The following is a 14,483-nucleotide window of genomic DNA, read 5'->3' as shown; positions in this document are numbered from 1 at the left end:
TTTTATTGTCATTCAAATTTGAACTTTACAGTACAGATAAGAACAACATTTTGTTGCATTAGCTGGTTGTAGTGCAGGATAAAAGAGCAATAAGGTGCAGATATAAATAAATAGATTACTGTACAAATAAATATATTGCACTTTTGCATATGCACCCACGTTTAGACTTAGACTTAGACTTCCTTTTTATTGTCATTCAAATGTGAACTTTACAGTACAGATAAGAACAACATTTTGTTGCATTAGCTGGTTGTAGTGCAGGATATAAAATCAATAAGGTGCAGATATAAATAGATTACTGTACAGATAAATATATTGCACTTTTGAATATGCATCCACGGTTATGGATGTATGTTATATTGTCTTTATATTCCAGCGAGTTAACCCATTTTTGGGGGGAATTGAGGGGATTTTTATGATGCGTGCAAAAGTCTTATAGCCTGTTACAGAACCTGGAGGTTCTGCTCCGGAGGCTGCAGAACCTCTTTCTAGAGTCCAGCAGTGAAAACAGTCGGTTGCAGTTAGTCCAGAAGGCGGCAGTAGGACTTTTAACAGGGGCCAGGAAACGCGAGCATGTAAACCCAATTCTTGAGACTTTGCACTGGCTCCCTGTTCATTTTAGAATTGATTTTAAAATGTTGCTGTTTGCTTTTAAAGCTTTACATGGACTGGCACCTCATTATATCTCGGACCTCATCCAAATTTACACTACTGAGGTCCGAGAGCCAGCTCCAGCTTGTGGTGCCGAAGACCAGACTCAAAAGCAGGGGAGACAGGGCCTTCTCTGTCGTAGGCCCTAAGCTCTGGAACACTCTGCCCCTCCATGTTCGAACTGCTCCCACAGTGGACTGTTTTAAGTCTCGTCTTAAGACCCACTTTTATTCTCTGGCTTTTAACACTACGTGAGTTGTGTGGTCCTCTGTTTTTAAATTGTTATTTCTATTTATTGTTTTAATTGGTTTTACCCTTTAAAATCGTTTTTAATCATATTTATTTTATATTGTTTTTATATTTATTTAGTTGGTTTTCATTCAGTCATCGGTGGAGCTAAGCATAGTATTTGAATATTGTTTTTAATATTGTTGTGCAGCACTTTGGAAACATTTTTGTTGTTTAAATGTGCTATACAAATAAAGTGGATTGGATTGGATTGCTACGGAGGCTTCGGAACCTCTTTCCAGAGTCCAGCAGTGAAAACAGTCCTTGGTGGGGGTGGGAGGAGTTATCTTTTGTTACTAAATGTATTTCTTTCCATTTTGACATTTTGACAAAAGCACAGGTATTTAATGCAATTGCTTGTCTTTTAAACTTTGATATTGTCTAATATTATGTCATCATACATTTCAAACTTATTTTTGTTAAAATAAAAATACGAAATATCTGCTGGACTTATAATTTCAAAGGTAGTTATCCATCAACCTACACTGTAAAAACGACAATAGATTTTACCATAAAAAAAAAAAAACTGACAGATCAAATGCCAAAATTTGACTGTAAAAAAACTATACTACCGTTTTTCCATGCACAGTAATTTGCTGTAAAAACCACCGTCAAGTTTAAGATAAATCTGTGGCAACTGAGCTGCCAGTTTTTTTTACTGCAAAATTTAACGTTTTCATTTTTATTTTTTACAGTATATGTCTAAAGGTCGGCAACCGGCGGCTCTTTTTAAAAAATGTATGAAAATTTAAAAGATGGTGGAAAAACATATAATTTTTGTTTCAATATTGTTTCTGTAAGAGAGCAAACATGACACAAACCTTCCTAATTGTTAGAAATCCCACTGTTTATATGAAACATGCTTCACTGATGAGATGTTTTGGCGAGCGCCATTTTGTCCTAATAATTTTGGCAGTCCTGGAACACATCGTAGTTTGTTTACATGTTCAACTTTCTCAGACGCTGCCACAGAAAGACGTGTTTTATGTCAGTGATCCCCAATCACAACCGTGGATCGATTGGTACCGGCCGCACAAGAAATTAAAAAAAATATATATATGTGTATATATATATATATATATATATATATATATATATATATATGTATATATATATATATATATATATATATATATATATATATTTTTTTATTAAATCAACATAAAAAACACAAGATACACTTACAATTAGTGCACCAACCCAAAAAACCTCCCTCCCCCATTTACACTCATTCACACTCATTCGCACAAAAGGGTTGTTTCTTTCTGTTATTAATATTTCTGGTTCCTACATTCAATGTTCCCTCTAATTGTTCTTGTGTCTGAGCAAGCACAAAAACTCCCAGAGCATTCAGTGGAGCACATGTGAGCAACATCACACGTGGCAATACCAGCAGCACACCTGTCTCAAACCAATCTGTTATTATAACACTCAAATGACAGGAGTCATTTTCATGAGATTCTTTTGTAATATTAGTGATTTGGCCCACTTGTAATGAAAATAAAAGAAATCTTGTTTTTCATAAGCTATGGATTAATATTGTACAATATGTCTGGGTGGGGGTCCTGTTTTGGAAATCATTTGTACCCCTTTCAGAGATCACATTTAGTTCCCCTTAAACATCCTCATGTTGCACAATGAAATGTAAGCATAGGATGAAGTGTGCATTCCTGTAATTTTCTCTAGTAACCGCATTCCATGATTAATATCAATAAATTAACATTAATAATAAATGACAGTAGAATAAGCACACGTATGACTGAGGAGTCATAGTGTAACTTTGTGTGGTGTTTGAGTTGTCCGACTTTTTGTGTGGCCATAAACGCACCAGTGGCTTTGTGGTATGCGTGTTGGTGACAGATGACAAGTTGGTTTTGGTCTGGTTTGTACGGCAGAAAATGACTAGTTTTTCGAGATAGAAGTTTTTTACTCATGTTTTTGGTGTGGTTATGGCCGAATATAAACAGTTTTGCTCAATAAAGTGATCGATATACAGTAATTCCTGTCCTCGAAGCATCTCGATAGACGTTACAATAATTGAACCATGTTCAATTGAACGGTGTTGACGAACACCGTTAGGGCCGCTTGTTGTCACTGTCACTCAGAGTTGCATTGCAAAATTACACAGAATAAATGTGTTTATTTTGTTTAGAATTCAGATGGGATTTGATTTGGTGCGCAGCATATATTTGCTGTGCGCAGAGGACGCTTGAGCAGTGCGCAATTTGCGCAGGTGCGCACCTTATACAAACACCGTTTCCATATGAGTTGGGAAATTGTGTTTGATGTAAATATAAACGGAATACACTGATTTGCAAATCGTTTTCAACCCATATTCAGTTGAATATGCTACAAAGTTAACATATTTGATGTTCAAACTGATAAACTTTTTTTTTTTTTGCAAATAATCATTAACTTTAGAATTTGATGCCAGCAACACGTGACAAAGAAGTTGGGAAAGGTGGCAATAAATACTGATAACGTTGAGGAATGCTCATCAAACACTTATTTGGAACATCCCACAGGTGAACAGGCAAATTGGGAACAGGTGGGTGCCATGATTGGGTATAAAAGTAGATTCCATGAAATGCTCAGTCATTCACAAACAAGGATGGGGCGAGGGTCACCACTTTGTCAACAAATGCGTGAGCAAATTGTTGAACAGTTTAAGAAAAACCTTTCTCAACCAGCTATTGCAAGGAATTTAGGGATTTCACCAACTACGGTCCGTAATATCATCAAAGGGTTCAGTGAATCTGAAGAAATCACTGCACGTAAGCAGCTAAGCCCGTGACCTTCGATCCCTCAGGCTGTACTGCATCAACAAGCCACATCAGTGTGTAAAGGATATCACCACATGGGCTCAGGAACACTTCAGAAACCCACTGTCAGTAACTACAGTTGGTCGCTACATCTGTAAGTGCAAGTTAAAACTCTCCTATGCAAGGCGAAAACCGTTTATCAACAACACCCAGAAACGGCGTCGGCTTCGCTGGGCCTGAGCTCATCTAAGATGGACTGATACAAAGTGGAAAAGTGTTCTGTGGTCTGACGAGTCCACATTTCAAATTGTTTTTGGAAACTGTGGACGTCGTGTCCTCCGGACCAAAGAGGAAAAGAACCATCCGGATTGTTATAGGCGCAAAGTTGAAAAGCCAGCATCTGTGATGGTATGGGGGTGTATTAGACATGGGTAACTTACACATCTGTGAAGGCATCAAAGGTTCAAACCCCGGCCGAGTCATACCAAAGACTATAAAAATGGGACCCATTTCCTCCCTGCTTGTCACTCAGCATCAAGGGTTGGAATTGGGGGTTAAATCACCAAAAATGATTCCCGGGCGCGGCCACCGCTGCTGCCCACTGCTCCCCTCACTTCCCAGGGGGTGATCAAGGGTGATGGGTCAAATGCAGAGAATAATTTCGCCACACCTAGTGTGTGTGTGACAATCATTGGTACTTTAACTTTAACTTTAATGCTGAAAGGTACATACAGGTTTTGGAGCAACATATGTTGCCATCCAAGCATGGACGCCCCTGCTTATTTCAGCAAGACAATGCCAAGCCACGTGTTACATCAACGTGGCTTCATAGTAAAAGAGTGTGGGTACTAGAATGGCCTGCCTGTAGTCCAGACCTGTCTCCCATTGAAAATGTGTGGCGCATTATGAAGTCTAAAATAGCACAACTGAGACCCCCGGATTGTTGAACAATTTAAGCTGTACATCAAGCAAGAATGGGAAAGAATTCCACCTGAGAAGCTTAAAAAATGTGTCTCCTCAGTTCCCAAACGTTTACTGAGTGTTGTTAAAAGGAAAGGCCATGTAACACAGTGGTGAACATGCCCTTTCCTAACTACTTTGGCACGTGTTGCAGCCATGAAATTCTGTTAATTATTATTTGCAAAAAAAAATAAAGTTTGAGTTTGAACATCAAATATCTTGTCTTTGTAGTGCATTCAATTGAATATGGGTTGAAAATTATTTGCAAATCATTGTATTCCATTTATATTTACATCTAACACAATTTCCCAACTCCTATGGAAACGGGGTTTGTATATCAATATAGATCAATACAGCCAGCAGGGATACAGTCCTTTAGCACAAATAAAAATAAAAATACCCCCCCCCCCAGTCAAATTTTCAAGCATTGACCGGTCCCAGTTACAAAAAGGTTGGGGACCACTGTTAATCGATGCTAACATGCTATTTAGGCTAGCTGTATGTACATATTGCATCATTATGCCTCGTTTGTAGGTATATTTGAGCTAATTTAATTTTCTTATGTCCTCAGTGTATTTAATTATCTGTATGTAATATTAGCTGCATTTCTGATACTTGTTTGTGTGACATGTCGTTCCAGACCACAGCAAACGTTACCTAGCTTGTAAAGATTGTAATAAATCCATTAGAAGAAGACAGCCCGCCGTTTCCTTTAACTTGGACACACACATCTATACCTTTGGCCATTCTAATCCAGTAATTTCCAGGAGTTATCTCACCCTCTAAGAAGCCTCCGTTTTACTAATGTTTTCCAGTGTTACAAAAATGTGTAGAATAAATATTACATTTGCGTCATCCTGCGAAATATAGTCATTTTGATAGTTAATAGCTAATATAAACACTTACACCATGTGTTGCCTTCATTATAAGACTTTTAATTTTTTTGCAGCTCCAGAAGGAATTTTTATTTTTTATTTTTGGTCCAGTATGGCTCTTTCAACATTTTGGGTTGCCGACCCCTGGTATATGTAAACAAAATTAGCAAAGGCATAGGAAAATGTATAATAATACCATGAAGTGAATCCCTATACATTCATTGTCATAAATTATTCACGGTTACAAACGTCCCTCAGAGGGTAGCCATAACTGCGATGTGGCCCTCAATGAAAACAAGTTTGACACCTGTGAATTAGACAGTGTGCACTGCACCTGCAAATCTGTATCAAAAGTAAATACCTTTTTTTTGTACATTTTCTAAAACAACAACAACCAAAAAACCTGTCTAATATCTTTGTAAAAGCTGATTTTATTTTTGAATGGTTCTAAGTGTCTATTCGACTTTATGATGACTTCATTACAAATGTGTGTGTCTATTCTTTAAGGACATCAGTGAGAATGCTGTGTTTGTGGAGGGCACTACCGGCACCACTGACATCTGCCAGGGTCAGCTAGGTAAGTACACAACTCATCGTTATCACCAAATGCTTCATTTGGAAAAAGCAAAAGTCACTGATTTGGGGAGAAAAAAAAGTCCTTTATTTGTTCTGCATTCCACTGGGATTGTTCTGCTCTGATGATTCTGTCTTCAGTTGAGCGCAGTCAAGTGAGAGGTCAAAGTGTACCTCCTCCTACTACTCCTCCACTTTTTAACATTTTTCCCTGCACATCAAGAGAGCTTTTGTAGAACAAAACAGAGCACACGGAATGTGACTTATTAGTGTGTTTGTTTTTAATAAAAAATATATCCCATGGCTGTCTCCAGGTAACTGCTGGCTGCTGGCAGCATTGTCCTGTCTCACCATGCACCCCAAGCTCTTCATCAAGGTGGTCCCGCCTGACCAAAGCCTGTACAAGTCTTACGCCGGCATTTTCCATTTCAAGGTGAGTAACAAGGTCAAGAGATCAAGTTTTAGCGCCAACAGTCCGATGTGATGGTCTATAGCCATCATGTTGTTAATTAGAGACTGTTAATTACAAGTCTTACCACCTTTAGGGCCAGCTGGGACTGGCACCTTCTTTGGAACATCTGCAAAATGTCTTTCCTCTCGTGTGTACGTGACATCTGTGATTGACTGATGTCCAGTCTAGGGTGTACTCTGTCTCTTACCTAAAGTCAGCTGGGATTTTCTCCAGTTCACACTTGACCCTGAGCAGGATAAAAGTAGAACCTGGAAATAACCGAGAAAAATTAATTAGGATCAAAGTATTGTTACAACTTATCCAACCTACCAATCTGCTTAAAGTCCTACTGAAATGCAATTTTCTTATTTAAACGGGGATAGCAGGTCCATTGTATGTGTCATACTTGATCATTTCGTGATATTGCCATATTTTTGCTGAAAGGATTTAGTAGAGAACATCGACAATAAAGTTCGCAACTTTTGGTCGCTGATAAAAAAGCCTTGCCTGTACCGGAAGTAGCAGACGAGTAGCGTGACGTCACAGGTTGTGGAGCTCCTCACATCTGCACATTGTTTACAATCATGGCCACCAGCAGCGAGAGCGATTCGGACCGAGAAAGCGACGATTCCCCATTAATTTGAGCGAGGATGAAAGATTTGTGGATGAGGAAAGTGAGAGTGAAGGACTAGAGGGCAGTGGGAGCGATTCAGATAGGGAAGATGCTGTGAGAGGCGGGTGGGACCTGATATTCAGCTGGGAATGACTAAAACAGTAAATAAACACAAGACATATATATACTCTATTAGCCACAACACAACCAGGCTTATATTTAATATGCCACAAATTAATACCGCATAACAAACATCTCCCCCTCCCGTCCATATAACCCGCCAATACAACTCAAACACCTGCACAACACACTCAATCCCACAGCCCAAAGTACCATTCACCTCCCCAAAGTTCATACAGCACATATATTTCCCCAAAGTCCCCAAAGTTACGTACGTGACATGCACATAGCGGCACGCACGTACGGGCAAGCGATCAAATGTTTGGAAGCCGCAGCTGCATGCGTACTCACGGTACCGCGTCTGTGCATCCAACTCAAAGTCCTCCTGGTAAGAGTCTCTTGTCCCAGTTATTCACAGGCCAATGGTAAAGCTTGACTGTCATCTTCCGGGAATGTAAACAATGAAACACCGGCTGTGTTTGTGTTGCTGCAGTCAGTCGCAATACACCGCTTCCCACCTACAGCTTTCTTCTTTGCTGTCTCCATTGTTCATTGAACAAATTGCAAAAGATTCACCAACACAGATGTCCAGAATACTGTGGAATTTTGCGATGAAAACAGATGACTTAATAGCTGGCCACCATGCTGTCCCAAAATGTCCTCTACAATCCGTGACGTCATGCGCTGAGGTCATCATACCGAGAAATTTTCAGCAGGATATTTCGCATAAAATTTAAAATTGCACTTTAGTAAGCTAACCGTATTGGCATGTGTTGCAATGTTAAGATTTCATCATTGATATATAAACTATCAGACTGCGTGGTCGGTAGTAGTGGGTTTCAGTAGGCCTTTAACTGTCAATTTTAAATAAAATGTCCATCCCACTCCAAAAGTATGTCCAGATTTCTGCTCTTGTCCTCTTTGTAGGTGCAAAAATAGTCAGTATTTATCAACTATTTAATTTATGCTACCTACCCATCTATCCACTGCACAACCAACTAACCTACCTGGCACCAACCAGTAACTGGAAACAAAACTGGTTACCTACGAACCTTACCACCAAATAAACAACCGATACCAACCAATATACCATTCATAACTACCTATTCACCTATGAAATGACTTACCATCCCACCTACCCATATATCCACTACACATCCTACTAACTTAGCACCGAAATCAATCCAATCCAATCCACTTTATTTGTATAGCACATTTAAACAACATAAATGTTTCCAAAGTGCTGCACAACAATATTAAACAATTTTTAAAAATATTATCCTTAGCTCCACCAATGACTGAATAAAAACAAAAAAATAAATACATATAAAACCAATATAAAACCAATATAAAAATAAATATGATTAAAAACGATTTTAAAGGGTAAAACCAATTAAAACAATAAATAGAAATCAACATTTTAAAAACACAAAGGACCACAGAGGACCACACAACTCACGTAGTGTTAAAAGCCAAAGAATAAAAGTGGGTCTTAAGACAAGACTTAAAACAGTCCACTGTGGGAGCAGTTCGAACATGGAGGGGCAGAGTGTTCCAGAGCTTAGGGCCGACCACAGAGAAGGCCCTCTCTCCCCTGGTTTTAAGTCTCGTCTTGGGCACCACGAGCTGGAGCTGGAACTCGGACCTCAGAGCGTGCGCAGGAGTGTAAATTTGGATGAGGTCCGAGATATAATGAGGTGTCAGTCCATGTAAAGCTTTAAAAGCAAACAGCAAGATTTTAAAATCAATTCTAAAATGAACAGGGAGCCAGTGCAAAGTCTCAAGAATTGGGGTAATGTGCTGGCGTTTCCTGGCCCCGGTTAAAAGTCCTGCTGCCGCCTTCTGGACTAACTGCCACGGGGAGATAGCTTTTTGGCTAATGCCAGCATAAATTACATTGCAGTAGTGCAGGCGACTTGAAATAAAAGCCCCTTGAGATTCACCCTAACCCTAACTCTTCCGGGCTACAATATATAACCCCGCTACCACCAAACCCCGCCCACCTCAACCGACGCACGGGGGGGGGGTGTGTGTATATTGTAGCCCGGAAGGGTTAGGGCTGCATGGGATTCTGGGTATTTGTTCTGTTGTGTTTATGTTGTGTTACGGTGCGGATGTTCTCCCGAAATGTGTTTGTCATTCTTGTTTGGTGTGGGTTCACGGTGTGGCGCATATTTGTAACAGTGTTAGACTTGTTTATACGGCCACCCTCAGTGGGACCTGTGTGGCTGTTGATCAAGTATGTCTTGCAGTCACTTACGTGTGTGTACAGAAGCCAAATACAACATGTGACTGGGCTGGCACGCTGTTTGTACAGGTTGTAGAGGGCGCTAAAGGCAGTGCCATTACGGCACGCCCTTAATATTGTTGGTAGGGTGAAAATCAGCAGACATTCGAGAGAATGGTTTCCCTGAAATTCTGGAGTCTCCCGGAAAAATCGGGAGGGTTGGCAAGTATGACGCTGTCAAGCGCCATTCATATAAAACTTGCGGGACGCACTAACATTACATTTTCGCCCGGGCCGCGTGTCTGAGACCCCTGATCTAGAGCTGTTTGCTGTTTGTTTTTAAAGCTTTATATGGACTGGCACCTCATTATATCTCGGACCTCATCCAAACTTACAATCCTGCGTGTGCTCTGAGGTCCGAGAGCCAGCTCCAGCTCGTGGTGCCCAAGACCAGACTTAAAACCAGGGGAGACAGGGCCTTCTCTGTGGTCGGCCCTAAGCTCTGGAACACTCTGCCCCTCCATGTTCCAACTGCTCCCACAGTGGAGTGTTTTAAGTCTCGTCTTAAGACCCACATTTATTCTCTGGCTTTTAACACTACGTGAGTTGTGTGGTCCTCTGTTGTCCTGTGTTTTTAAAATTTTGATTTCTATTTACTGTTTTAATTGGTTTTACCCTTTACATTTTTTTAATCATATTTATTTTATATTCCATCCATTTTCTACCGCTTGTCCCTTTTGGTGTTGCGGGGGGTGCTGGAGCCTATCTCAGCTGCATTCGGGCGGAAGGCAGGGTACACCCTGGACAAGTCGCCACCTCATCGCAAGGCCAACACAGATAGACAGACAACATTCACACTCACATTCACACACTAGGGCCAATTTAGTGTTGCCAATCAACCTATCCCCAGGTGCATGTCTTTATATTGTTTTTAATATTGTTGTGCAGCACTTTGGAAACATTTTGTTTAAATGTGCTATATAAGTAAAGTGGATTGGATTGAACATAATTAAATAGTTACATTTATATTTGTAGGTTTTGCCACTGCAGTATTAACAGTCAGGTAAAAAAAGACAGTATTTATTTTATTATATAAAAAATAATTAAAGTCAACTGCTGTTAAGAAAAACTTAAAAAAAAAATATATATATATACACCGTATTTTTTGGATTATAAGTCGCAGTTTTTTTCATAGTTTGGCCGTGGGTGCGTCTTATACTCCGGAGCGATTTATGTGTGAAATGATTTACACATTACCGTAAAATATAAAATAATATTATTTATGTAATTCACGGAAGAGACGAAGCAAATGTCAGCAATCGTCACACACACGTAAGCAATCGTCACTCACACGTCAACCAATAAGAATTCGGCGGGGGAGGGTCATGGCAGAAGTGCATTGTGGGTCATGGGATGCTAACTGCTATATGCTATATGCTACTGCCGTAGCCATTAAAATGGATCATATCAACATTGGCTGTAACTTATAAAAACTGAGAAGAGCTGAACAAAAATGGGCACCGAAAAGGAAATCATATACTGCAGATATGCAGCAGAAAACGGCGATCGAGCAGCAGAAAGAAAGGACGCTAGCGGCGCATACCAGGAGCGACAACGAGGAAGAAGATTTCATGGGATTTAGCGATCAGGAGTGACAGATTGTTTGGTAAACGTATAGCATGTTCTATATGTTATAGTTATTTGAATGACTCTTACCATAATATGTTACGTTAATATACCAGGCACGTTCTCAGTTGGTTATTTATGCCTCATATAACGTACACTTATTCAGCCTGTTGTTAACTATTCTTTATTTATTTTAAATTGCCTTTCAAATGTCTATTCTTGGTGTTGGGTTTTATCAAATAAATTTCCCCCAAAAATGCGAATTATACTCGAGTGCGACGTATATGTTTTTTTCCTTCTTTATTATGCATTTTCGGCCGCTGCGACGTATACTCCGGAGCGACTTATAATCCGAAAAATACGGTAATTAAAACAAGTATTTATGTCCAGTAAAGAAAGACTGTCATTATTTATTTTTTTAATATGTAAAACTAGGGATGATGTTCGAAACCGGTTCTCCCGATTGTTCGATAAGAAAAGAACCGATTCCATGGATTCGAATCCCTTTTTGAGAACCGGTTCCCGTTATCGAAGCCACTAAACCGTACTTTCGCGATCATAGGGCACACCGTAATAAAAGGCGCCGTGTCAGTTATGGGTGCTATTTCTGTATTTAAGGCATAAATGAGGCTTAGCGTATTTTTGGGCGCAGGCATGGTTAAACATACGCTAGCATGCATGGACGCTGTTTTAAAAAGGCAGCAGGAGCAAAGCTGAGTTGGGTTGTACTTTATTGAAGTATTTATCAATGGACTCACATTATTTTTTGATCAATCTTCATCCACAAATCCATCAAAGTCCTCATCTTCTGTGTCCGAAATGAACAGTTGGGCAAGTTCTCCATCAAACACGCCAGATTCCCTCTCCTCATTTTCAAAGTCAGTCTCGTTGCCCATTAGCATAGCAAGCGAGCACAACAGTAAAAGCCGACTTCTCTTGCCCCGTTGTGCGTATCGATTCGCTACCGTGCTGGTCCCTTTTTCTCCAGTGTGCTTCACCGGGATGTCGAAAGTGAGCGGCACCTCGTACATGTTGGTGATGTGTTTGTCGGCAATTTTTTTATTTACAACGCACATAGCAGCACTATATGCTCACTGCCTTTACATCCTCTCTCACTTGAAACCTTCACCCTATAACGGCCGCATGTTGTCCTCAGTCACGTCAGCTTTTCCTCCATATAAACAGCGTGCCGGCCCAGTCATATAACATCTATGGCTTTTAGAACTCAGTGTACACACAACAACCTGAATTGGATAAGGTATCGGTTCGATAAAAAGATTCGATAACGGGTTCGAACTTGACAATTTCTTAACGAACATCATCCCTATGTAAAACAAGTATGTATGTTAAGTGCAGTTGTTGATGTTAAAGTGATTATTGGCAAAAACCGCTTGTCGTTTTTATGTTGAGGCGGCGGGGGTAATGTCGGTAGCTGCATTGCTGAATGTAACTAAAAATGTAACTTGTAATCTAACTTCGTTACTTTTAAAATCAACTAATCAGTAAAGTAACTACGTTACTTTCTAAAGGAGTAATCAGTAGTCATTAATCAGATTAGTTTTTCAGGGTAACTGTGGCAAAACTCTTCAAATGGCACAATAGTTGTCATGCCGCGTAGCTCAGATCTACTTCCTCTTCCTGTCTTCAGCTTCTGAGTAATGTAGTACAAACATTTACTTCCTATTTTTTAACATGTATTTATACATTTATTTAACATGTATTTATTAAAGGTATGACAATTAAGAACAGGTTTTCATTAGGGATATTATCGGCCGATAAATGCGTTAAAATGTAATATCGGACTTTATCGGTATCGTTTTTTTTTTATTATCGGTATCTTTTTTGTTGTTGTTCTTTTTGGTTTTTTTTTATTAAATCAACATAAAAAACACAAGATACACTTACAATTAGTGCACCAACCCAAAAAACCTCCCTCCCCCATTTACACTCATTCACACTCATTCACACAAAAGGGCTGTTTCTTTCTGTTATTAATATTCTGGTTCCTACATTATATATCAATATATATCAATACAGTCTGCAAGGGATACAGTCCGTTAGCACACATGATTGTGCGTGCTGCTGGTCCACTAATAGTACTAACCTTTAACAGTTAATTTGACTAATTTTCATTAATTACTAGTTTCTATGTAACTGTTTTTTTATTGTTTTACTTTCTTTTTTATTCAAGAAAATGTTTTTAATTTATTTATCTTATTTTATTAATTTCTTTAAAAAGTACCTTATCTCCACCATACCTGGTTGTCCAAATTAGGCATAATAATGTGTTAATTCCACAACTGCATAAATCGGTTGATATCGGTATCGGTTGATATCGGTATCGGTAATTAAATAGTTGGACAATATCGGGATATCGGCAAAAAGCCATTATCGGACATCCCTAATTTTCACGTTTAATGCTAACTTAGTAAAAACGCTGCATTTATATGACAGGGATGTTGATGTGTGATGATAATCTCTCATCGTCTCTCATCATCTCCATGTTATTGTTTCATAATCTCATCCAATATCATTATTTTTATCAATTTAATTTTAGGATAGCCCCTTGAGATTCAGCCTCTTGAATGTTTTAGCCACATTCATATGCAGTTGTACAAACCCCTCGTTTTGTTGTCTCATCTCATGATCTCATGAGTTAAGGAAATATTTTTCATCCTTCAGGCAAAATGGAACACCTCAGAAGTTACTCCCCTTTGCCGTGGTTTTGCTTGAAGAGATAAATACAATGATATCACCCTCTTTCTTATCTGTGCTCACACAAAATGTTCTCTCTAGTTTTAATGATGTTAGGCTGTACCGGGTGCGGATGGAGTGGACAAGAGAGTGTGTGTGTGTGTGTGTGTGTGTGTGTGTGTGTGTGTGTGTGTGTGTGTGTGTGTGTGTGTGTGTGTGTGTGTGTGTGTGTGTGTGTGTGTGTGTGTGTGTGTGTGTGGACACTCCTGCGCTGGCATTGCTACTGTTTGTACTTACTCCTTTTTGTAGAATCCATTATTAACTTCAATTCTAGTCACTGCACTTTATTCAGACAGTTTTATTTAGACTTAGACACACTTTATTGATCCACAAGGGAAATTGTTCCACACAGTAGCTCAATTACAAAGGATGGAAAGGGTAAGGATGGAAAAGGTAATGCAGGTATGAAGTACACTAAAAATGTACCATAGTAGCAATATAAAATATAACATATATGTAATATTTACATATTATATATACAGTATATCAGTGTTTTTCAACCACTGCGCCGTGGCACACTAGTGTGCCGTGAGATACCGTCAGGTGTGCCGTGGGTGATTATCTAATATTACCTATCTGGGTT

General features: G+C 39.3%; 1 protein-coding gene and 1 long non-coding RNA gene across 4 annotated transcripts in view; one reads left to right on the top strand and one right to left on the bottom strand.

Annotated features, from left to right (window-relative positions):
• Positions 1–14,483, top strand: part of capn12 (calpain 12) — a 64,423-nt gene that overhangs the window by 1,692 nt on the left and 48,248 nt on the right. For both annotated transcript variants that reach the window (XM_061973049.2, XM_061973050.2), the window contains exons 2-3: positions 6,044–6,113; positions 6,424–6,542. In XM_061973049.2, coding sequence (XP_061829033.1) covers positions 6,044–6,113; positions 6,424–6,542 — 189 coding nt within the window. The remainder of the gene's footprint in view (positions 1–6,043; positions 6,114–6,423; positions 6,543–14,483) is intronic.
• Positions 5,821–14,483, bottom strand: part of LOC133614805 (uncharacterized) — a 109,602-nt gene continuing 100,939 nt past the window's right edge. For both annotated transcript variants that reach the window (XR_009816627.1, XR_009816628.1), the window contains exon 5: positions 5,821–6,829. This is a non-coding gene — a long non-coding RNA (uncharacterized lncRNA). The remainder of the gene's footprint in view (positions 6,830–14,483) is intronic.

This window comes from Nerophis lumbriciformis, linkage group LG17, assembly GCF_033978685.3.
Source record: "Nerophis lumbriciformis linkage group LG17, RoL_Nlum_v2.1, whole genome shotgun sequence".
In the NCBI taxonomy this organism is placed as follows: domain Eukaryota; kingdom Metazoa; phylum Chordata; class Actinopteri; order Syngnathiformes; family Syngnathidae; genus Nerophis; species Nerophis lumbriciformis.
This window is presented reverse-complemented; position numbering and strand designations above follow the sequence as displayed.